This window comes from Herpailurus yagouaroundi, unplaced genomic scaffold (genome assembly GCF_014898765.1).
Source record: "Herpailurus yagouaroundi ecotype Mexico unplaced genomic scaffold, PumYag 193, whole genome shotgun sequence".
Lineage (NCBI taxonomy): Eukaryota > Metazoa > Chordata > Mammalia > Carnivora > Felidae > Herpailurus > Herpailurus yagouaroundi.
In genome coordinates, this window is record NW_024412424.1 from 1,864,478 (window position 1) to 1,886,970 (window position 22,493).

Consider the following 22,493-nt stretch of genomic DNA (forward strand, 5'->3'; position numbering starts at 1 on the left):
CCCCCCCCCCCCCCCCCCCCCCCCCCCCCCCCCCCCCCCCCCCCAACCTGTCAGCACAGTGGCACCGTCCTTCACCGGGCTCCATCCTGGGACCTAAGACCGCCTCCGCCCCGCCCCCATGCCACCCCATCTTGGAAACCTGAGGTCCTCCTTTCACACCCTCCACTGGGTTTTTCTGGCAGCTCCCTAGCGACCCCAACCCTGGGGCCCTCCGTCTCCCCTCCTCTTCAATACTTCACCCATCCCTCCGAATCCGCCTCCTTGGAAAGCTTTGTGCTTTCTCACCCCGAAGCTCCTCCCCTTTCGCGAGCCACTCCTGGCTCTGGGCCTTCTCCATCTCCAGGGAAGCCAACAGGGTTACCTGGGACAGAGGGGAGGGCTAGAGACTGGGGTTCTGGCCTAGAGGGGGGGCTGCTGACCAGGGCCCCAGACTCCCTCCCCAGGCCCTAGGTTCAGAGGGGTCCAGGTCCAAACCCCTTTCAGATTCACCTCCGATCCTCCCTGCACCCCAGTCTCCCGCCTCCAAATATGGCCACAACTTCCCATCCTCCCAGGGCCGCTAAGGATGTGATCCTCGAAATAGGGGGTTTGAGGCCCCCAACGTGGGAATTTGGAGGCTCCCTATGCCCAAACCCTAGGAGAAACTCCTAGACCTCTTTTTGCCCAAGATTTAGAGGTCCCCTCTAGCCCAGAACACAGGGGGATTTCTGAGCCCAAGTTAGACGTCAGCGGGAGTTTCAAGGTCCCCCATATCGGGACCCAAATGAAAGTTTCAAAGTCTCTCTCTCATTCAGTGGATGTATAAAGAGCCCCTTCCCATCCCAACCCCTAAATGGGATCTCTGCTATACAGGACTGGTGCCGAGAGGAGTTTCTAGCCCCCCCACAGCAGGCTGGAGGTTTTTGCACATCCTAGCGAGGATACTGACACACCCGATTTGGATGCTCCAAGGAGTTTTAAGGCCCTGCCCCATACCAGCACTGCTGAGAGAATTCAGAGGTCCCCAAAGCCTGATGGGGGGTTATTGGGACTCAGGTCCCTATATGAGGGTCCAGGGGCAGTTTCAAGGTCTGTCTTTATCTCCATCTAGACCGGTGGGGACCACCCAAACACGGGGGGGGGGGGGGGGGCTCTCCAGGAACTGCAGTAGCTTACCACAGTCTTGTTGCAGGTGGCAGCCTCGACCTCGGTCCTCAGTAAGCCTTCCCAGGCTTGGGTTAGCTGGACCTCCAGGAGGCGGGTGATACCGTGACACTCCTCCTCTGCTAGGAGGCCATCCTTGCAGGCTTTGCTGTTGGCCTTGACAACAAAGATGACCAGGGCCACGGACAGACCCAGCACCGCCAGGATCAGGAAGCCCCCCAGCCACCTCTGCCACCCAAGACTCCGACCTGGCACCATTGACTCTGAGTAGTCAGTCCTGGGCACAGGCCAATAGTGGTAAAAAGCAGGTTCCTCTAGATCTGCCCCTGAATGAGTGAGTTTGGGCAGGAGCTAGGGGGGTGCTGGGACGTCCTATTGGCTGAGGCTGCCCCCTTATTAACATAACGGCCGTCCTGGCCAATGACAAAGGCTCGAGAGAATCCTTTGACCTGGAGGCTCTCCAGTGGGTATTTGCAGGCAGAAGTTTGGCTTTCAGTTTCTATTTCCCAGGAAAGAGGTGGGTTATTTGTGCTGAATTAAAACCTTGAGCTTTTCTGGCTTGGTGTCCGCGACTGAGTTCCTGTGGGCAGAGAGCTAGGGCTGCCTGGGGCACCCCATCTCAAGTTCCTGCACCTCCCCTGCAGGTAACTGAGGGTGACAGCTGCAGTTACGGGGCGTCTGGTGCATGCCAGCCTGCTGTTCACGTGTACCAGGACCTGAGGAGGCAGAAGCTGCCGTTGATTCAGCCTCAAGCCGGAGAAACTGAGGCTCAGAGGTGTGTGGAAGACTGGGGGCAGGGCCTGGCTCTGACCCAACAGGCTGGATATTGTGTTTAGGGGTCTCCGTGATGACCCAGCCGGGGCTCACTTAGCGTCCCCGCGCCCACCGAGGGGACTATAGGAAACCATGCAGGGCGTCTGAGGAGGGACTGGAGGCTGGGAAACTGAAAGCCCAAGCCCAGAGAGGCTCCGGATGCCCCCCACCCTCCGACCCCGCCCCCCACGCAGACCGCAGTTCTCAACTTGGCCACCAGGGGCCGCCACAGCCAACAAATAAAGTCGCCCAGGTCCCTGTCCTGGCTCCAGCAGGAAATAGGCTCCGACTTCTAGATTCTGCCTCTCTATCCCAGGGCACCAAGTAAACCCTCTGAACCTCCATTTTGTCACCTGTAAAGTGGGGCAATAACAGGAGCAGCCTCGTCAGTAGGGGCCAGTGAGGAGTTTCTAGCAAAGTGCTTCGGTGTCCAGTAGGCGCTCAATGGATGCGGGGCAGGAAGAAAGGTGGGTAACACAGAAATACGGCCATTCTGAGGAAAGACAACCTGGTCCATTTGGGATACGGTGAACCCAAAGTGCCCGGGGAGTGTCGGGGGGTCCGGGGAGAGGCCTCAGAAGGGGCCGGACTCAGCAGCCAAATAACAAAGAATGGGGGGATCTTGCTGACGCGCCTTGAGGAGGGGTCTCCCACCCTGGCCAGGCCCTTAAGTGCAAACACGTGACCCTTGGCAAAGCTGACTTTGCCCTGCGCTGGCCTTCAAACTTTGGGGTCGGCTCGGGACCACAACTGCAGGTCAGAGGCCGAGGTTGTGGGCGAAGAGCCCTTGTAGGACCTGGGCGAGTGATTTCCTCTCAGCCTCGGTTTCTGCAGCTGTAAAATGGGTGTGATTGATAATAGAACCTTTTGGTGCGCCCTTAATTTCTGCAGCTGACGCGAGTGCCTTACTCCCCTTGCTCTGGCCCTGGCCCTGGCAAACAGTAAGTTTTTCCCTCTAAAATTCCAGTGGAAACGGGCTGCCATTTTTCTGATTTTAGCTTTGTTACTTATTTTTTTTTTTAAAGGATCATTTTATCTTAGAACAGTTTTGGATTTGCAGAAAAATAGCGAAGACGGTACAAAAATGTTCCATATGCTCCAATTCCAGTTTCTCCTCCTTTTAACGTCTTCCATGTCTATGGCACCTCTGTTATAACGACTGAACCAATACTGATAACTAACGTCTTACATTATTAGTAACTAAAGTCTATACACTATTCAGATTCCCTCAGTTTTTCTTAATGTCCTCTTTCGGACCCAGGACCCCAGGTTACATTTAGTTGCCACACCTCCTTAGGCTCTTCTGGGCTGAAAAACTGTTTCGGGCTTTCTTGCTCTTGATGACCTTGACAGTTTTGAGGACTAGTCAGGTGTTTTTGTAAGATGCTCCCCAGTTGGGATTTGTCTGGTGTTTTTCCATGGTTGGCCTGGGGTGACAGTTTGGGGGAGGACCGCAGGGGTGAGGTGTCCTTCTTGGCGCACTGTGTCCAGGGCACATGCCGTCAGCGTGACTTTTCACTACGATGTTGACCTTGACCACCGGGCTGAGGTGGCCTCCGTCAGGTGTCTCCACTGTGAAGTTACTCTCTGCCCCCTTTCGGTGCGGTGCCCTGTGGAAGGAAGTCAGGGTGTGCAGCCCATGCCTAAGCCCACATCCTGGGCAGGAGGGAGAAGCACAAACAGGACTTTTTCTTTTTGTGGTTAATCTTTTCCTTCCTTCCTTCCTCTCTCTTCCTTCCTCCCTCCCTTTCTTTTCTTTTTCTTTCTTTTTCCTCCCTCCCTCCCCCTCTTCCTTTCTTTCTTTCTTCCTCTCTCTCTCCTTCCTTCCTTCTTTCCTTCCTTCCTTCCTTCCTCCCTTCCTTCCTCTATACCCAGCATGGAGCCCAACATGGGGCTTAAACTCACGATCCTGAGATTAAGACCTGAGCTGAGATCACGAGTCAGATGCTCAGGGGCACCAGGGTGGATCAGTCGCTTGAGCATCTGACTCTCAGTGTGGCTCAGGTCATGATCTTGCGCTTCCTGGGATCAAGCCCCGCGTCTGAGCTGATGGCACAGGGCCTGCTTGGGATTCTCTCTCCTTCTCTCTCTGCCCCTCCCCACCCTCAAAATAAATAAATAAAAACATTTAATTTAAAAAGAGTTGGGGGGCGCCTGGGTGGCGCAGTCGGTTAAGCGTCCGACTTCAGCCAGGTCACGATCTCGCGGTCCGTGAGTTCGAGCCCCGCGTCAGGCTCTGGGCGGATGGCTCGGAGCCTGGAGCCTGTTTCCGATTCTGTGTCTCCCTCTCTCTCTGCCCCTCCCCCGTTCATGCTCTCTCTCTGTCCCAAAATAAAAATAAATAAATAAATAAATAAATAAATAAAAAGAGTTGGATGCTCAACCGACTGAGCCACCCAGATGCCACTTTTTGTGCTTAATCTTGACAGGATAATGTAGGGACACTGAAGAAACAAACTTTTTTATTAAAAAAATTTTTTTTAAACATTTCTTTATTTTTGAGAGAGAGAGAGATTGAGTGGGGAAGGGGCAGAGAGAGGGAGACACAGAATCCGAAGCAGGCTCCAGGCTCTGAGCTGTCAGCACAGAGCCTTACGTGGGGCTTGAACTCACGAACAGCGAGATCATGACCTGAGCCAAAGTCAGACGCTTAACTGATTGAGCCACCCAGGTGCCCCGAAAAAAACTTCTTAAGGTCATCCTCAATCCTGCTCCCTTCACTCAGCTGTTTTTTTTTTTTTTTTAATTTTTAAAAAATGTGTATTTATTTTTGAGAGAGAGAGAGAGAAACAGAGCACAAGCAGGGGAGGGGCAGAGAGAGAATCCCAAGCAGGCTCCACCTGTCAGTGCAGAGATAGATGCAGGCCTCGAACTCACAAACTGTGAACCCAAATCCAGTCAGATGCTTAACTGAGCCACGCAGGCGCCCCTGGGGACAGTTTTGATTGTCACAAACTTCATATTAGGGTTGAGTGGAGGGGCACTACTGGCATCGGGTGGGTGGAGACCAGGGATGTTGGTCAGTGCCCTCCCGCGCTCAGGACGGCCCCGCCGCAGAGAACGACCCCGGAGGAGAAGCCCTGGCCCAGTCCTGGTACAGGTTTGGAGGCCTCTGGGCTCGGCCCGCTTGGCCCTGGGCCAGCTCCTGCACCCGCCGGGCCTGCCTGCTTGTAGGATGGCTGTGACGGCGGCTGTCCCCAGCTGCTCTGAGAACAGGGGCAAGGCGCAAGTGAAAAGGCACTGAGCTCAGCGCTCGATTCCTCCCCACTGCCCTGTCTGTCTGTCCGTCCGTGTCATCCTTTGATAAGTTGTGGATCCAGTGTGTTCTTTCCTTAGACCGGATTCCCAGGGATGTGGTTAGTGGGTCCCAGGGGATATGTGTCTCCCTGACTCTCACTTTCCCTAAAGAGGAATCCAGAATTCAGTCTGTTCCTGCCCCTGCAGGGAGCGGATGCTCGTCTCTCCACGTGTCTGACGCGCCTGTGTCCTTCCAGCCACTTCCCATCCCTGGCTCTCAGGCCTTCCTCTGCCACAGGGCAGGCTGGCTCCGAGGTGGCCCCCACCCGCTGCGGCCACTGCCCTGGGTCCATGGTTCAGTCAGCACCAGCTTCTCAGTCCCGGCCTCTCACTCGGCCCCAGGGCTGAATGTTGGCATTCAAAGCACGTTTCACACTGGGGAAGGTCACGGAGAAGATGTGCGGGTTGGTTGACCAATGAGCCGGACCCAGGCACTTGGAGGCTTCTCGCCCCCTCCCCTATCCCTGGCATGTACCTTCTGCCCATTTTTCCCACATTAGGAACCACCTCAAGGACACAACCTTGAGAGAGAGCAAGGTGTTGTTGAGCCCATCCATCTGTATCCGTGTTGAGGTCTCTTGTAGAAACCCTTAAGATTCTGGTGGGCACGGGGCGCCTGGGTGGCGCAGTCGGTTAAGCGTCCGACTTCAGCCAGGTCACGATCTCGCGGTCCGTGAGTTCGAGCCCCGCGTCGGGCTCTGGGCTGATGGCTCAGAGCCTGGAGCCTGTTTCCGATTCTGTGTCTCCCTCTCTCTCTGCCCCTCCCCCGTTCATGCTCTGTCTCCCTCTGTCCCAAAAATAAATAAACGTTGAAAAAAAAAATTTTTAAGATTCTGGTGGGCGGGCGAAGAGAGTTACCCACCCCGCTGCCTCCCCAGACAAGCATCATGAGGGAGTTTCCCTCCTTATTTAACCTGCTTCCTACGATCTGGAGCTGCCTGCCTCTTTCTTCGGTCCCTCCCTGCCCTCCGGGTCTGGGGCCCGTTTCAGATCTCACCCGGGCAGCTCCCCAGCTCCGGAGGTGGGGAGACAACAGCTAGAAGGCGGCCAGGAGACCAGAACAATGGGCCTTGGGACAGAGGCACCTGCAGGGACAACCCGGAGGTGGCCATCGACCCGTTCGGGATGGGGGGGGGGGCGGCATGGCTCGTATGTCAGATGCTTGTGGACTGTCATGTGAGTATGGGGACGCCCCGAAAATGCTGGCCGGTGTGACCGGCACGCCGCGCGGTGGCGGAGAAAGGAAGCGCGGTGGGCTGGGCTCCACTGCGGCTGCGCGCGCCGGCCCCTGAGTCACAAGGTTGGAAGGACACTTAAGTTGGAGGCCTTAGCACGCCGTTTTGCGTCGCTGGGAGGGTGCAGGCAGCGTGTCGGGGACCCTGAACACCAAGGAAAGCAGCGAGAGCCCCAGGCAGTGGGGCAGCTCCCCAATTCCGGAAATGTACATTTTAAGCGGATATACTCCGGGGGCGCCTGGGTGGCTCAGTCTGTTAAGTTTCTGACTCGTGGTTTGGGGCCCAGGTCACGGTCTCACGGTTGGAGTTCGAGGCCCCCCGCCGGGCTCTGCGCGGACAGTGCGGAACCTGCTTGGGATCCTCTCTCTCACCCTCTCTCTGCCCCTCCCTTGCTCTCTCACTCTCAAAAATAAATAAACATTACAAAAAAAAAAAAAAAAAAAAAAAAAAGGAGCGAATATACCCCCACTGGGCCTGTTTATAGGTATAGCTGCCAAGTTCCAACAAAAGGCCAGGGAAAGTCTCCAGGCATGGGTGGTGCCCCTATGAGATCCGGGGGGCGATGGCATTTCTCTTACTGGGCAGGACGCAGAGAAAACGAGCAGCACCGCCAGCACACTCCCTTCCCTCTGGTAGCACCTGGGTGATGCCCAGGGAACTCAGGTACTCACTCCCTTCTAGAGTAGATTATTCTAGCCTGCAGGGAGGCTCGGCCAAATGAGGGGGACCTCCCTGGGCACGGGGCCCTGGAAATCTGTAGAAGAGGTACAGCAAATGCTTAGGGAGTTGGGAAGGAGGCAGGACATTTATACCCCTCTCTCTGAAGGCCCTGATCGGGCCACAGTCAGTCACCGCAGGAATGAAAGCTAAAATTTTCCGGTCCCCTTCCAGAACCTACCACGGGACAGTGATACGCATGCTGAGCCTAGCTGTAGGCCAAGATAAAGTTTTTAAGTTTACTTACTTATTTTGAGGGAGGGAGAGAGAGGCAGAGAGAGAGAGAGAGAGAATCCCAAGCAGGCTCCGAGTTATTAGCACAGGACCTCGATCTCACGAACTGTGAGATCATGACCCGACCTGAGATCAAGAGTTGGATGCTTAACCCTCTGAGCCACCCAGGTGCGCTGTGGGACAAGACATTTATGACACTGGGCCAATCCATTGCTGATCTGGGGAAACTGACAAATCCCAAGAATGGGTAGAGGGTGTGGGAAAGACCCAAGACGGAGAGGGAGACCAAGAAGCCAAAAGATTATTCCAATTGATAGTAGAGGGTCCAATAAAGGTAACCTGGAAGCAAATATGGCTTGACCTCATTGCTGTCAGGACCCCACCTGGAAAGAGGGGTCGGCAATCCAGTGCTGTGCCAGCTGGCCTGTGGAAAGCCTTCAACCCCGAACAACGGTTCGGATCTGCCCAGCCTGACCCTCCCATCCCTGATGCCCCTCGCTGCTCCAGCAGAGGCCTCGGGGATACAGGCCTAGTCAGGGTGGGTTGCCTCCCACAGCCTGGCCACAGGATGCAGGCCAAGAGTACCTCTAGGTGAGGGTTGTGAGGGCACTCGGAGGCCCCATAGTGAGCTCATTCTTTACTGGTCGCCCAGAAACAAACAGAAGTTGACATCTCTGGTGGGTACTGGAGCTGGAGGTGCTCTAACACGTGGTGACCCTCAGGTGTTTTCCAGCTCCTTCTCTTTGACCCTGCAGATTGAGAGTTCTCCCCCATGAGAATGTGAGGTTTTTATTTCTCCAGTACCAGAGAACATCCTGGGCACGGACAGCCTACAAGGTCAAAGTCTGCGAACCTCTAACAGTGAAGTCTGCCTCTGGGTTAGAGTTACCAAACCAGCGCTGAGGGGAAATACCAACTGGGAACCAGTAAGCCAGCCACCCCCAGGAAAGAGTGATGCTGTGAAACGATGAGTTGCCTGACGGACTGTCCAAGAACTTCACCAAGTTGGTATGGTGCCCCTTGCCCCCAGCGCTTTCTATTTCGATTCCTACTGGTCCAGTACGGCTGGTAGAAAAAAACCAGATGCTCATGGCAGACGGTTGAGAATTGAACAAGGCGTTGTCCCCCGACATTGCCACCATCTTAGCTCGGCCATGGTCCCGGTTGTGTATCATGCCGCTCCAGACTCACCAAATGCCTTTCCCAGTGTACCTCTGGCCACTAGACGTGAAGTCAATTTGCCTTCACGTGGGAGGGACAACAGCGGACCTTGCAGCGGCTTCCCAGGGCTGTCTGCCAGCCCCGCCACCTGTCACGGGATGGCAGCCCAAGACTTGTCCCCGATCTCTCTCCTCACATCAGAAAACGGGCCCGTTACACTGATGACATGATGTTGACATGTAAAGACCTGCCTCTGCTGGGCTCTGCAGAGCCCTCTACAGACTTTCCTGGAACCATCCGTGAGTGGGAGGATGGGTGGTGAACCTACAGGAAACTCGAGGCCCAGGCGCCGCCACGAAGTTTTTGGGAGTCACTTGGTTGGGTAAGATGCGCATTGTCCCAGAAGCTGTTATTGACATGTTGCGAGCCGGTCCAGCTCCTAAGGTGAAAGAGGGGCAGGCCTTTGGAGGGGTTAGGAGGACCTTTATTCCCTCTCTGGCATTGTTTTCCTCCGTCCCTTATACCGCCTGGTAAAGAGAGGGGCCCATGTGGGACTGGGGATCTGGGCAAAAGCGGCCTTGGAGAAGGCAAAGCTACTCATGAAGCCAACGAAGGCTCGGGGCAGCTCCCGAGCAAGGCTACTGTCTGAGTTAGACGTGCCTGTGACTCCACAGAGTCTGGGTTGGGCCGCTGTGCCAGAGACGACAGAAGGAGAGAATGCCCTAGGACTTTGGTCTCGGCCGTGGAAGGGGCGGAAATCCGATATGCCCCAAAGAGCAACAGCTCCCAGGTGTATACACTGTGCTCCTTCGCGTTGAGCCTCTCACGAAGGGACAGCGTGTCGTGGGAGGAACTTCCCTGCCTGTCAAGGGGCAGGTTGAGAATAGGGCCCACGGACTCACCTCTGTCCTGGCTCAAGCTCCCACTTTGACTAAGGTAAGCCGACTGACAGTGCTGGAGCACCCTATCTACCAGCCCACCAGAAAGAGGGTGCCCCTGGGCCCTGGAGAGGACCTAGATCTTCCAAGTGCCCCCACCCCTGGTCCCGTGGTGGCCCCAAGGCCCGTAAGGAGAGTGGCACATTTCTGCTCATGCCTGGTATACAGATGGGTCTAGTCTAGTCGGGGCAACCTACCCACGGGAGCTGCAGCCACTATTCAGCTCAACACTGACACCATCCGGGTGGAAACGGGAACAAACCACAGCAGCCAGTGGGCTGACCTCGGAGCCGTTTGGCTGGTGATCACACAGGAGCCCAGGCCGTTAACCCTTCTGCGCTGATAGTTGGGCTCTTTTATTTATTTTTCATTTTTTTAAATGTTTATTTATTTATTTTGAGAGAGAGAGAGAGCACGAGCGAGGGAATCCCAAGCAGGTTCCACGCTGTCAGCACAAAGCGCGACGCGGGGCTCGAACTCACAAACCGTGAGATCATGACCGGAGCCAAAATCAAGAGTGGGATCTTAACCGACGGAGCCACCCGGGTGCCCCGATAGTTGGGGCTGTTTTAAAAGGATGAACCCTGTGGCTTGGGCAACAGAAAGCCGAGAGGTGGATGATCATGAATAAGCCTTTGCGGGGCCAGGGTGTGTGGAAAGACGTTTGGGTTCACCTGCGGGAGCCTGAGGCACCCTCACTGTCTCCCACATCCGGGCTTGTAAGGCGCTGAATCCCCCCTGGCATTCAGGAAGCTGATGCCCTAGCCCAGGTATGAGTCCTGGCAACCGACCCTTTGGTAGATAAAGCAGATTGGCTGCAGGGGAAGAGTGGCCACGGCAGCACTTGGGTGGGATGCTGTATTGCCAAGGATACCAGATTGCTCCTGAGAACCAGTGACTTGGTTAATGCAGTAATATCATAAAATTTTTTAAGTGTTTATTTTTGAGACAGAGAGAGACAGAGCATGAGCAGAGGAGGGGTAGAGAGAGAGAGAGAGGGAGACACAGAATCCGAGGCAGGCTCCAGGCTCTGAGCTGTCAGCATGGAGCCTGATGCGGGGCTCCAACTCACGAGCTGTGAGATCATGACCTGAGCCGAAGTCGAATACCCCACCGAGGCGTTGAGCCACCCGGGCGCCCCTAATGCAGTAATATCATGCCCTGTGTGTTCTAAACAATGCCCAAGGCAACTGACAAAAAAGTCTGGGGCCATCCATCCGAGTTCTCAACCGGTAAGGGACAGGCAAGTTGATTACATTGGCCCTTTCCCTCTGAGGGAGGGTTCTAACTATGGCTTGGGTGGTGTGGTCATTGTGTCTGCTCTGACCCAAGCTTTCCCTTGTCACCACGCAAACCAGGCTGCCACCATTAGGGGATTAGAGAACACTGAGTATGATGTGTGGATACCCTCACCAAACAGACAAGCGGCTGGGGTCGCATTTTAAGAGTCATGATGTGTGAGACTGAGCAAAAGAACATTACAGCGGATGGAGGTTCCGCCTCCTGTGTAACCCACAAGCAGCAGGATTGGTAAAAGGAAGAATGAAATATTAAAGCAGCAGATAAAATTACCAGCAGGTCAAACCACCTTGGCCGGGTGGCCAAAGTACCGTCCCAGGCTTAACGGATTGGAATGAACAACCAATTGCCCCATATGCCAGACTGGGGACCCCTGTCAAAGCACCCAATATCGTAAAGGTGTGGGAGTCTCAGGGGAGAGCTATCGCCCTGACTCTCCCTGTACATCTACGTGCTGGGCTGAGGAGGACACCGAGTCCCATCACGCCCGGGGAGAGGCATTTATCTACGAGATGTGTGATGGGACATCCAGCCAGGGTTGGAGAGTTATTTCACACCCTGGGTCGGGGGGAGCTGCCCAGTCCCCACTGGGAAAGGGGAGAAGACGGGACCCTGGTCTAGTACATCCTGCCCCCCGTCCATCTCCCCACGCCTGACAGTGCTGCCTCCCCCGGCCAACCTGCATGGTGTGCACAACCTGATCAAGTTCCTGAAGCCGCAGTCACATATTTTTAAAAATGTTTTTTTTTTTTTTTTTTATTTTGAGAGAGAGGGAGAGAGAGCAAGCTGGGGAGGGGCAGAGAGAGAGAGAGAGAGAGGGAGAGAGGGAGAATCCCAAGCAGGCTCCGCGCTGTCAGCCCGATGCGGGGGCTCGATCCCACAAACCCATGAGATCAGGACCGCAGCCGAAATCGAGTTGGGACGCTTAACGGCGCCCAGGCGCCCCCTAGCTGCAGTCACATTAAGGAGAAGGGTTCCCCATACAAGTTTCTAAGAAGTATCTGTCTTTTTGACCTTAGACTTCTACTGCTCCCGTGGTGTCCGCTCACGGGATAGGCACCTGATGGAAATACCTTTCTACAGAGGGCCCACTTGCGTGCCTGGCAAAGGAATACAGTCCAAACGGTTGGGGATGCAGGTGGCTGCCCTTTAGCTTGTCAGGATTGTCGTGGTGTACCCAGCCCGTGATGTGCCCCCCCCACCCCCCACCACTGCTCCAGGGAGGGGATTGGAAGGCATTAGAGCAGTACATTAAGGGAGCACAAACGAGGACAGGGACAGGTGCTCATAATTCAGCGGATATTACCAGCACCGATCCAGAAACCCGACCGGTTACTGACACTATCAATAACACCAGGCACGGGCGTTCTTCTTCTGTCAAGTCAGTCAGACAGGCAGCCCATCAAACCGCCGACCGGAAGGGTCCCCAAAACACCACTCTCCGAGCCATTAGGTGGTTTCACTCAGATGTGGGATGGCCCCGTGCGGCTTCAATGCGGCTTACCCTGGGTTAGAGACAGTGGAGCACTCGTGGGCTCGGGAACAGAAAAACGCCACTCTGAACAGAATCAAACCAAGTGTAGCAGGGACCTGGGATGGAGTCGTTTTGTCACTCTGAAGGATCGCGGCTGGTTTGGCACTGTTATGCCACCCAGGTATCGACCGGGTAATTCCAGATGGGACCCAGGGGGTGTGCGGCACAGATCTTTGGCTCGGCTTCCTCCTGGGTGGTGGGGCTGCTACCCCCTGGGTTTTCCCCAAACTCTGACCCACAGTAACCAAAGTTATCAATCTCTCTCTCCGTAAGGTCAGAAGGGCACGTTGTTTTCCACTGGTATGACCCCCTCGGCTGCCATATTTGTTCCCTCCACTGGCCTGAAGGAAGTTCTAGCAGGCATAGGAGCCCTTACTAAGTTTACCCGACAAAGCCTGTTCTATTGAACACTGAAATGTCTCCAACGAGAAAATCTGTCCTCCAGATTAGAATGGCCTTGGGTATTATGACTGCCTTGCAAAGAGGCACCTGTGCCATTATCCGAGCAGAATGTTGTGTGTTCGTACCTGATGAGTCTATCAATGTATCATCTTTGTTAAAGCAGATGAAGACACACAGGTGAATCCCCTGAATGATCCCACCCCCATCCTAAGGGACTTAATAAATCTGTGGTTTGGGGAAGTGTAGGACTGTAAGGGCTGGTCAGGAGGGGTGGAGGGTTAGAGGAGGTCACCAAGAGGATGTGACTGCCAGTTGACCCTTGAGGTGGAACCAGGCAATCAGAGGCTCCTAACCCCCTCCCCTGTCCTTGGAATGTATGTTCTGCTCACCATTCCCACAGTGAGAGCTATTTTCAAGGATCTGCCTTGAGAGAGTAAGGTGTTGTTGAGCCTTTCCGGACACTGTATGTGACTGAACCCAGTTAAGGCCTCTATATGAACTTTTAAGATTCTGGGGTGGGGGGGGCGGTAAGGAGATCTACTTGTCTTGCAGCCACTGGAGACTAGCCTCCTGTGTAAATCCCCTCCTTATTAAGGGACTACCATCTCCCGGGGCGCCTGGGTGGCTCAGTTAGTTGTGGCTGACTTTGTCTCGGGTCATGACCTCACAGCTCATGGGTTCGAGCCCCGCACCAGGCTCTGTGCTGACAGTGTGGAGCCTGCTTGGGACTCCCTCCCTCCCTCCCTCCCTCCCTCTCTCCCTCTTCTGCATGTTCATGGGCAGGAATTCTCTCTCTCTGCCTCTCAAAAAACAAAAACAACTTAAAACAAAACAACAACAACAACAAAAACCCTGCCCTCTACCAATCTAGAGTAGTTGACTTCTTTCTCCTTGCCCTCTGAGTGTGGGGTCCAGTTTCAAATTTCACCCAGGGAACTCTCCAGCTTTTGAACCCACATTCCTCCTAAGTACTAGGAAACTGGGGTATTTCTAGGGGAGCCCATGGTTAGTTCACTCCTGTATCTCATTATTGGGTCATCTTTTCCAAGATGTTTGTTTCTTATGGGCATCGACATTCAAATGTTGTATACTTTTCATACGTCACTAAATACTCCTTCCCCCCCCCCCCAAGGATTTATGGGTGGAAAAACGAGGCGGGGGGGCAACCGGGGGATGGCAGAAAACTGAAAGATATGTTAGAGTAGATAATACCTTGTTCCCTAATTTTTCGTATTTTCCCCCCAGAAGGGTGTAAAAGCATGTTACCGTATTAAATACTTTATATCTCATTAAAAAAACCTAATTGTGTCCGGGAATGATGGAGTAGGCAGTTAGTTAGACCTGAGCTGGGGGCAAGGGCTGTGAAACATAGGTCACACATTAGAAGCCTGGGGGCACAACAGTTTGACTTTGTGGCTTTCAACATCTTGGCCTTGTGGCTTCCACCAGGGTTGGCCAACCAAGAACCACAGGTGCAGAACCTGCGGTTTCCTCTCCAACTTCTACCGCGGGGTGATTGCCTATGTTCATTCTAATATATTTACATTGCGGTTTCGACCCCCCACCCGCTACCCTTCTGGGGGGAAGGTGGCCATGACACTTCCGGCAAGAAACTTGTAGGGCCCCAAACTTCCCCTCCCAATAAATAGGAGGAGTCCCTTAGATGATTGGAAACCACCCTAGCTAGGACCCACAAACAGAAAAAGAAAAGACACCCCTAGCCTCTTGGCAGTTGCCATCTCTGGGCCTGCCCGCTCTCCTACCTTGAAAGTGTACGGTTCTTAAAAAGCTTCTTTGTGCTTGCTGCCTTCCTTCTTAGCTGTCTTTATTCAAGCGCGGATCCTCAGGTTATTCTCTCGTGGGGAATCCAAGAACCGAGACCTCCATTCACACAATGCAGAATCTCCCACCGGTAACATGAACAACTCCTCAAGTTACACACGATTTCATGGTTCACGGTGGTCCGTACTTTTTGTTATTTAAACTAATAGCTGAATAACCCACGGACGTTTCCTTTGGGATGACTTCCTAGAACTACAATTACAGTTTTTCAAATCTCTTCCCTAAATGTCCAAACGTGTCCCTGGAGAAGCCGATACCGCAAGGAATTCTGGGGAACGTAGTTCTGGTTTGGGGCAGGCAAGACGTCGGCGCTGAGTAGAAACACTTCTGGAGGAAGTCGCTGGGCGTGAGAAAGAGACGAGACGATTTTCCGCAAACGTCGCTCATGTGCGCCTGCGCGGTGCACGGGGGCGTGACTTCACGTTCCCACGCGATTGGTCAGCCGTCTTCCAGGCACGCGCAGACAGCCCCCTCCCCGCCCCGCCTTTCGCACGGTCCTCTGGGAGTTGTAGTTCAGACTCCTGCCCCAACACGGCCGCGGGTCGTCGGCTCGGACATCTGAGGCCGTCCTGGCCTTCGGCTCTGGGCTCGGAGGATGGATCCAGGACCCGGGACCGACACGGCGCCGCTGGCTGGCCTGGTCTGGTCGTCGGCTTCGGCGCCTCCGCCACGGGGATTCAGTGCGGTGAGCGACGTCGGGGGCCGGGGATCAAGTGGGGGCACGGGATCAAGTGGGGCACAGGCGGCCGCGTCGGGGTAGGATCCTGGCTCTGACTCCCGTCCACATCGTAGATCTCCTGCACCGTGGAGGGGACGCCCGCCAACTTCGGCAAGAGCTTCGCGCAGAAGTCTGGCTACTTTCTGTGCTTCAATTCCTTAGGCAGCCTAGAGGTAAGGGGCGCCCACCTTCGGAATCCCCGGGGTCAGCCCACTCCCCCGTCCATTTGCGGGGCCCTCCGCCAGGGGCGCTGTTCCTGCTGCAGCATGACTGTCGCTGTGTCCTCCCCTTCCTCCCTCTCAGAATCCGCAGGAGAATGTGGTGACCGATATCCAGGTCCTGGTGGACAAGAGCCCCCTCCCACCGGGCTTTTCCCCGGTCTGCGACCCCCTGGACTCCAGTGAGGCCCGCGTCCGAGACTGGGGGCGGGGTGGGGGGCCGCGTTCGGGTCCCTGTGGGCAGGACCAGGGAGGGGCGGAGGGACGACAGGCACTTGTTTTCCGAGCCTCGACTGCCCACTCGATGCACTGGGTAATGACAGAGCCGGCTGAGGCGTCGAGCTCTGCTCCAGGGCGGGGCCACATGCCCTGCCCTGCGTAAAAATGTGCCGTTGGCCCAGCCTTTGTCCCAGAGTAAGAGTCATGACTTGTTTTATTACTGTTCCTGCTATATCTTCTTAACTGGTAGCCAAGTAGAACCCTCACCATTTCCACGCCTTTTCATTCCCAGGCTTTTGCACACAGTTTCCTCTGCCTGGAGCACCTGTCTTCGACTCTTGGGGCTAGTTAATGCTTGATTCTCCCTCAGGTCTCTGTTTAGTCCCCGCCCCTTCTGACTCCTATAGCCCTGGTGCTGCCCTTCCAGCCCTGACCACCCTGCTTTCCAGCCACCTGGCTCTCCCTGCCTCTCACTGTGTCTTGTCATGTGTATTTGGTTTTTTTTATTTTTTATTTTTATCTTTTATTTTTGAGAGAGACAGACAGAAAACTAGCCGGGGAGGGGCAGAGAGAAAGGAAGACACAGAATCTGAAGCCGGCGGCTCCAGGCTCCAAGCTGTCAGCACGGAGCCCCACACGGGGCTCGAACTCACAAACCGCGAGATCATGACCTGAGCCGAAGTCGGACGCTTAACCGACTGAGCCACCCAAGCACCCCTTGTCATGTGTATTTGACTCTCAGGGTATATCTATTGATATTAGAGTCGGCAAGCATTTTACATACAGGTCCAGATAGTATTTTAGGCTTTGCAGGCCAGATAGTGTCTGTTGCCTTTTCCCTCCATAATCCTTTAAAAATGTGAAAACCGTTCTTAGCTGTGCAAAAGCAGATCTTGGCGTCTTTTGGCTCACGGGCCAGAGTTTGCTGACCCCTGGATTAGAGGACTAAGGAAAAGTGAGGTTGGTAGGGCCAGGATGGGCACTCAGTTCCATCCGATCCCACAGCTACCCACCCTTGCCATGGGTGTGCATGGTCACCCCATGAATGCTTCTCCATGTCACCAAAGATAGGCCTGCGCCAATGGCCCCGAAAGGCTACATGGAGTCCCCTCCTATGGCTATACCATTCATGACTCAACCACTGACCTAAAGCTATTCAGGTAGCTGCCTTAAATAGCACCCTGGCAAGCGTCATCCTGGAGCCATCTGTGGGTCTGTTCTCTGGTTCTTTCCTCTTCTCACTCCCTTGCCCCCCACCCCCACTCCCAGAGGCCTCTGTGTCCAAGAAGAAACGCATGTGTATGAAGCTGGTGCCCCTGGGGGCTGCAGACACAGCTGTGTTTGATGTCCGGCTGAGTGGGAAGACCAAGACGGTGCCTGGATACCTTCGAGTAGGGTAGGGCCCCCCCCTTACCCTCCCCCCACCTCTGGCCTCCTCCCTTGCCCTCCAAGTCCCATATCTGCCCTGCTGACCCTCAGGGAGTCTCCTGAGGCCTCCTGTGCTGCCTTTTTAAAAAAAATTTTTTTAAGTTTGTTTCGAGAGAGAGAGAGAGAGAGTGCATGAGGGGGTGAGGGAGGGGCAGAGAGCGAAGGAGAGAATCCCAAGCAGTCCCCGCAAACCGACCTGGGGCTCTGACCCCACACAAACTGTTGAGATCATGACCTGAGCTGAAACCAGCAGCTGGATGCTTAACCGACTGAGCCACCCAGGCCTTCTCCTGTGCCTTCTACCGCTTACCTGTGCCTCAATTTCCACGTGTTAAAGTCTCCTTACTTATTTATTTTATCTGGAGAGGGAGGAGGGGCAGAGAGAGGAGAAAGGAGAATCCCAAGCAGGCTCTGTGCTGTCGGCTCAAAGCCCCACGTGGGGCTCGATCTCACGCACCATGAGATCAGGACCTGAGCCGAACTCAAGAGTCCGATGCTTAACCGGCTGAGCCACCCAGGCACCCCCTCAATTTCCGCACCGTAAAACAGGAGTGATTGTGTCAATCTTGTAGGGTTCTTGTGAAGAGTGAGTTGATGGGTCTGAAACGCACACTGTGGTGATCTGACCCAGCAATATTAACTAGGATGTTGCTCAGGGTGCGGGCTGCGATGCTGAAAGGAAAATCCCCCAAAGGGCTGGGGTCACCCCATCGGGCTAGGACCCCTCCCTACTTCTCTCTCCTTCTAGGGACATGGGAGGCTTTGCCATTTGGTGCAAGAAGGCCAAGGCCCCCAGGCCGGTGCCCAAGCCCCGAGCTCTCAGCCGGGACATGCGGGGCCTCTCCCTGGACCCACCTGCCCAGCCCAGGTGAGTCCTCAGGCTTGGGAAGGGGGCGGCCATGGGGGGAGTTGGGCTTGACCTGTGCTGTCCTGCCTCCACCAGCAAGGGCGGCTTTCCAGAGCGGACCCTGTCCCGGGTTGGCTCTCGGGCATCTACTCTGCGGAGGAGCGACTCCATCTATGAGGCCTCCAACCTCTATGGCATCTCAGGTGAGCGCAGAGCAAAAACCTGAGGCACGGGGGGGGGGGGGGGGGGCGTGAGGGCAAGGCTTACCCAAGGTTGAATAGCCAGGAAGGGGTGGAACCAGGGTTGGAACCAGGCCTGGTCCTCCCCTATTTTGTAGAGATTGGGGGGTGGGGATGGCGTGAGGCTCTCTGCTTAGGGTGGCGGCAGGCAGGCCTCAAGTCTCCTGTGCCTCAGCCTCTGTCCTCACTCGCTCTCCTCAGCCATGGATGGTGTTCCCTTCACACTGCACCCGCGATTTGAGGGCAAGAGCTGTGGCCCTCTGGTGAGTCTACGCTGGGCGCTGGGGGCGCCTGGGGCTGCCCCTGTCAGTGGCAGGGAGGGTCATCCGTGCCTCCAGTGCCCCAGCACAGAGGTCCCTGTTCCTGGGTTGGAGGAAGCTGGAGGGTCTCAGGCTCGGAATGGGGCATCAAGAGGGACAACTGGATACTGGTGGCCCCAGGCAGTGGCAGGAAGGGTGAGGGGATGTTCAGGCCAATACTGAGGGAGACCCTCCTTGAGGTTCAAGGAATGGGGGTTCCAGGTTGGGGTCCCCGCCCGGGACTGATCTGCCTCTGCCCGCCAGGCCTTCTCTGCCTTTGCCGATCTGACCATCAAGTCACTGGCGGATATTGAGGAGGAGGTGGGTGCAGGGCCCAGGGTGGCATGCTGGGGTGGGGGGGGTTCTCCCCTCCCTTCCCGTCGCCCCAGGCTCCCCCATCCACACCCCGTCTGCCAAAGGCTGGAGATCGCCGAGTCCCTAGTGGTTTCCACCCCCTCACTCACTCTGTGCTCTCCTCGCTCCGCCTCCGCAGTATAACTACGGCTTTGTGGTGGAGAAGACTGCGGCTGCGCGCCTGCCCCCCAGCGTCTCGTAGCCCTTCGTCAGCCCCAGGGAAGAGCCCCCCCTGCCGGACACCCGGGACTGGCAGCCACCCCACCCCACAGCATCTTGGGAATCTTGGTGGCGCAGGGCATTTTAGACCCTCAGCCACACAGCGGAGCGACAGCCCTGGAGAAGGGGGCAGGACCGGTCCGCTCGGTGATGGGGTCTCTCGCCCCCTGGGCCCTGCAGGGCAGGGGTGGGGGCTGGACGGAAACCAGTGCCTTCAAGTCATTTGTGTCAAAACTCTCTGGTGCCTGGAGGCCACGCGGGCGTCCTCCTGGCAATAAACACCGCCCTGCGCTCGCCGTCTGGAGTCCTGATCCCGGCCGCCGGTCCTCTGTGGTTCAAGGTGTTCACCACGCACGCGCGGCACGAGCCAGGGGGCGGAGGTGCCCCCAGTGCAGGACATCTAAGGCGGCGCTGCCACCACTCGCCTTCTACAGAGGGGGCATCAGGCTCCGCGAGTGCCTGAGCCGGGGACGTAGGTCACAGAGAAGACCTGGTCCGCCCCTCCAGCATTGTGCAAAACGCGAATAATCGTTTCAGTCACATTTATATTGCGGGGACCCCAGCCCCAACACCTGATGCGCAGCGTCTCTTTCAGTCTTCCCGCACCCCGGTGGGAAGCCCCGGTTTTGTCGCGTTTTACGGAGCGGGAAACTGAGGCAGGGGCCCGCTAAGGTCACAGCTGGGATCTGAACCCAGGGCCTGCTGTCTGAACTTTCTGCCGGGTGACGGGTACGTTCTGTCCATTCTCATTATTGGCGGTAATTAGGTCCCTTAATGTCACAGCGAAAACTGAGTTAGGGAGTACCGGATTCCATGGGGGGTTCCTACCAGCCTTTGGTCACATTTTTGTCAAGCAATCGGTACCGGGCCTTGTTTTGTGTGTGTTTCAAGACCCCGTGTTTTGTTTGTTTGTTTGTTTGTTTTGTTTTGTTTAATTTTTTTTTTCAACATTTATTTATTTTTGGGACAGAGAGAGACAGAGCATGAACGGGGGAGGGGCAGAGAGAGAGGGAGACACAGAATCGGAAACAGGCTCCAGGCTCCGAGCCATCAGCCCAGAGCCTGACGCGGGGCTCGAACTCACGGACCGCGAGATCGTTACCTGGCTGAAGTCGGACGCTCAACCGACTGCGCCACCCAGGCGCCCCAAGACCCCGTGTTTAATACATACTGCTGATTAATGTTGAACTTCCGGCCGATAGCGCTGTTAACTTATGCCTGAACAAAGTTCATCTAACCCACACATTTTCTGCAGGAGGCACATCCCTGCCTTCTTGCGTGTGGGGACATTAGGTAGCACGAAGCACTACACGTGGGGACATTTTTATTTTTAAGTTTATTTATTTTGAGGGGGCGGGGAAAGGCAGAGACAGAGGGGGAGAGAGAATCCCAAGCTGCCTGTGCCCTGACAGCGCACAGCCAAGTGCAGGGCTTTAACCCCCCAACCATGAGGTCGTGACCTGAGCCAAGTCCGAGGCACCGATCAGGCGCCTTGGGGGCTTTCTTAAACAACAAAGTTGCCCATGAAGAAGCACAACGATGTGAAAAACCTGCCGCTAGGTAGACCACAAAAAGGCCACCTGTTTACGGTCTGAGGGGTGAAACAAGACGGCCAGAGGGTCACCACGTTCCGCCTCAGCTGGGAATGGGTCCCCCAGGGTCCCCCAGTGATTCAAGCTACCCCCCCCCCCCCGTGCGTGTCCTCGAATGGCCAAGTGCGCAAGTATTGGCTGGGGGGTGGGGTACAAGTGAATTTCAGCCAGTAGAACTCACAAATATGGAATCCGTGAAGAATAGGCTGGACCCATTTGTTAAACGAATAGCCCCAGACTAACACCATTTTTCTCCCACATCCGTGCTCCTTCCTTTAATGTTCTGTCTTCCCTAGGTCCCCACAGCTTCCGGGTGGCCCAGGTCCTGCTGCGGTCAGGAACATCCCCAGATCTCTGTGGCTTCAAAAGGCTAAGGCTTAGTTTTCATTCATCCCACGGGCCCATGGCAGAGCAGCCCCAGACTCGGCTGGTCACAGTCCCTGAAATCCGCCTGAAGGGGCTGCCACCATCCCCTGGCGACACTGGGGGGCCGACTCCAAAAGGTCTTGCACCATCAGTTAAATGCCCGGGCCTGGAAGTGCCTTTGTCAAAGTTCTGCTCGCGGGCCATCGGTCAGAACGCGCCCCACTGGGCCCCCAGAAGGGTTGTGCCACCCACTTTTTTTAAAATAACTTTTTTTTTTAATGTTTATTTTTGAGACAGAGAGAGAGAGACCGAGTGTGCGTCGGGAGGGGCGGAGAGACAGGGAGACACAGATTCGGAAGCAGGCTCCAGGCTCTGAGCTGTCAGCACAGAGCCCGACGCAGGGCTTGAACCCACGAACCGCAAGATCATGATCTGAGCTGAAGCCGGAGGCTTAACCGACCGAGCCACCCAGGCGCCCCTGTACCCCCCACTTGTACCCCCTGTCCTGGGGGTCTGAGGGGAGAGACAGCAAGCTGTCCCGGAGAGGTGGGCGAGGGGAAACCGTAAAATGTGCCCCCTCCCCCATACACTTCAGCTGCCTTGGGAAAACTAGGCCTTTGGTCGAAGACATCGCCCCACCTCTCCCCTCTCTGGGCACAGACAGCACCTGCCAGGTCCCGCCCAGGCTGCTGTGGCGCCGACCGTGGAATCTGATCTGCCCGGGAAGTAAAGGCTGTTTGTTCTCCCTGGTCGCCTTCTTGGCCACCCTGAAACCAGCTTCAGATCACTTTCCAGGGCATCCGCGGGTGACCAGGGGCCCCCCCAGATGAGCCGTCCTGGCCTAGGATTCAACTGGGCTTGCTGTCATCGCTAGGCCAATGACCCTGCAAAATCCCAACCCTCTGGGCCCCACAGGGCCTCAGGACAGTCTGGGGAAGGTCCAGGAGAATCGCCATGGAGCCCACCCACCCCCTCCTGACTTGGGCCACATCGATCCTGACTGCTATAGCTGAGCTCACATCTTGGGCTACAGAGAAGGGAGCCAGGGGCGCCTGGGTGGCGCAGTCGGTTAAGCATTCGACTTCAGCCAGGTCACGATCTCGCGGTCCATGAGTTCAAGCCCCGCGTCAGGCTCTGGGCTGATGGCTCAGAGCCTGGAGCCTGTTTCTGATTCTGTGTCTCCCTCTCTCTCTGCCCCTCCCCCGTTCATGCTCTGTCTCTCTCTGTCCCAAAAATAAATAAAAACGTTGGAAAAAAAAATTAAAAAGAAAAAAAAAAGGAGGGAGCCAAAGCTTTATCCTTCCTGCCCAGGCACTGAGACTGAGGCGTCACAGGGCAAGATGAGGTCCCAGCTGCACTGCTCACTAGCTGGTGACCCT

The 22,493-nt window shown here is 55.6% G+C and overlaps 2 protein-coding genes across 2 annotated transcripts in view; one reads left to right on the top strand and one right to left on the bottom strand.

The window, feature by feature from the left end:
• Positions 1-15,050, bottom strand: part of BST2 (bone marrow stromal cell antigen 2) — a 16,176-nt gene extending 1,126 nt beyond the window's left edge. Inside the window, exons 1-3 of the mRNA XM_040444869.1 lie at positions 14,537-15,050; positions 1,156-3,612; positions 286-361 (exon numbers count right to left, since the gene is read on the bottom strand). Of these exons, the coding sequence (XP_040300803.1) occupies positions 286-361; positions 1,156-1,401 (322 nt within the window). The 5' untranslated portion in view covers positions 1,402-3,612; positions 14,537-15,050. The remainder of the gene's footprint in view (positions 1-285; positions 362-1,155; positions 3,613-14,536) is intronic.
• A 73-nt stretch (positions 15,051-15,123) lies between these two features.
• On the top strand, positions 15,124-19,467 carry MVB12A (multivesicular body subunit 12A). The gene is made up of 9 exons (XM_040444867.1): positions 15,124-15,300; positions 15,408-15,506; positions 15,637-15,733; positions 17,040-17,166; positions 17,947-18,066; positions 18,142-18,248; positions 18,486-18,547; positions 18,848-18,904; positions 19,077-19,467. The coding sequence occupies exons 1-9, from the start codon at positions 15,211-15,213 to the stop codon at positions 19,137-19,139; spliced, it is 822 nt and encodes a 273-aa protein (XP_040300801.1). The 5' UTR covers positions 15,124-15,210; the 3' UTR covers positions 19,140-19,467.
• Positions 19,468-22,493: the final 3,026 nt, after the last annotated feature.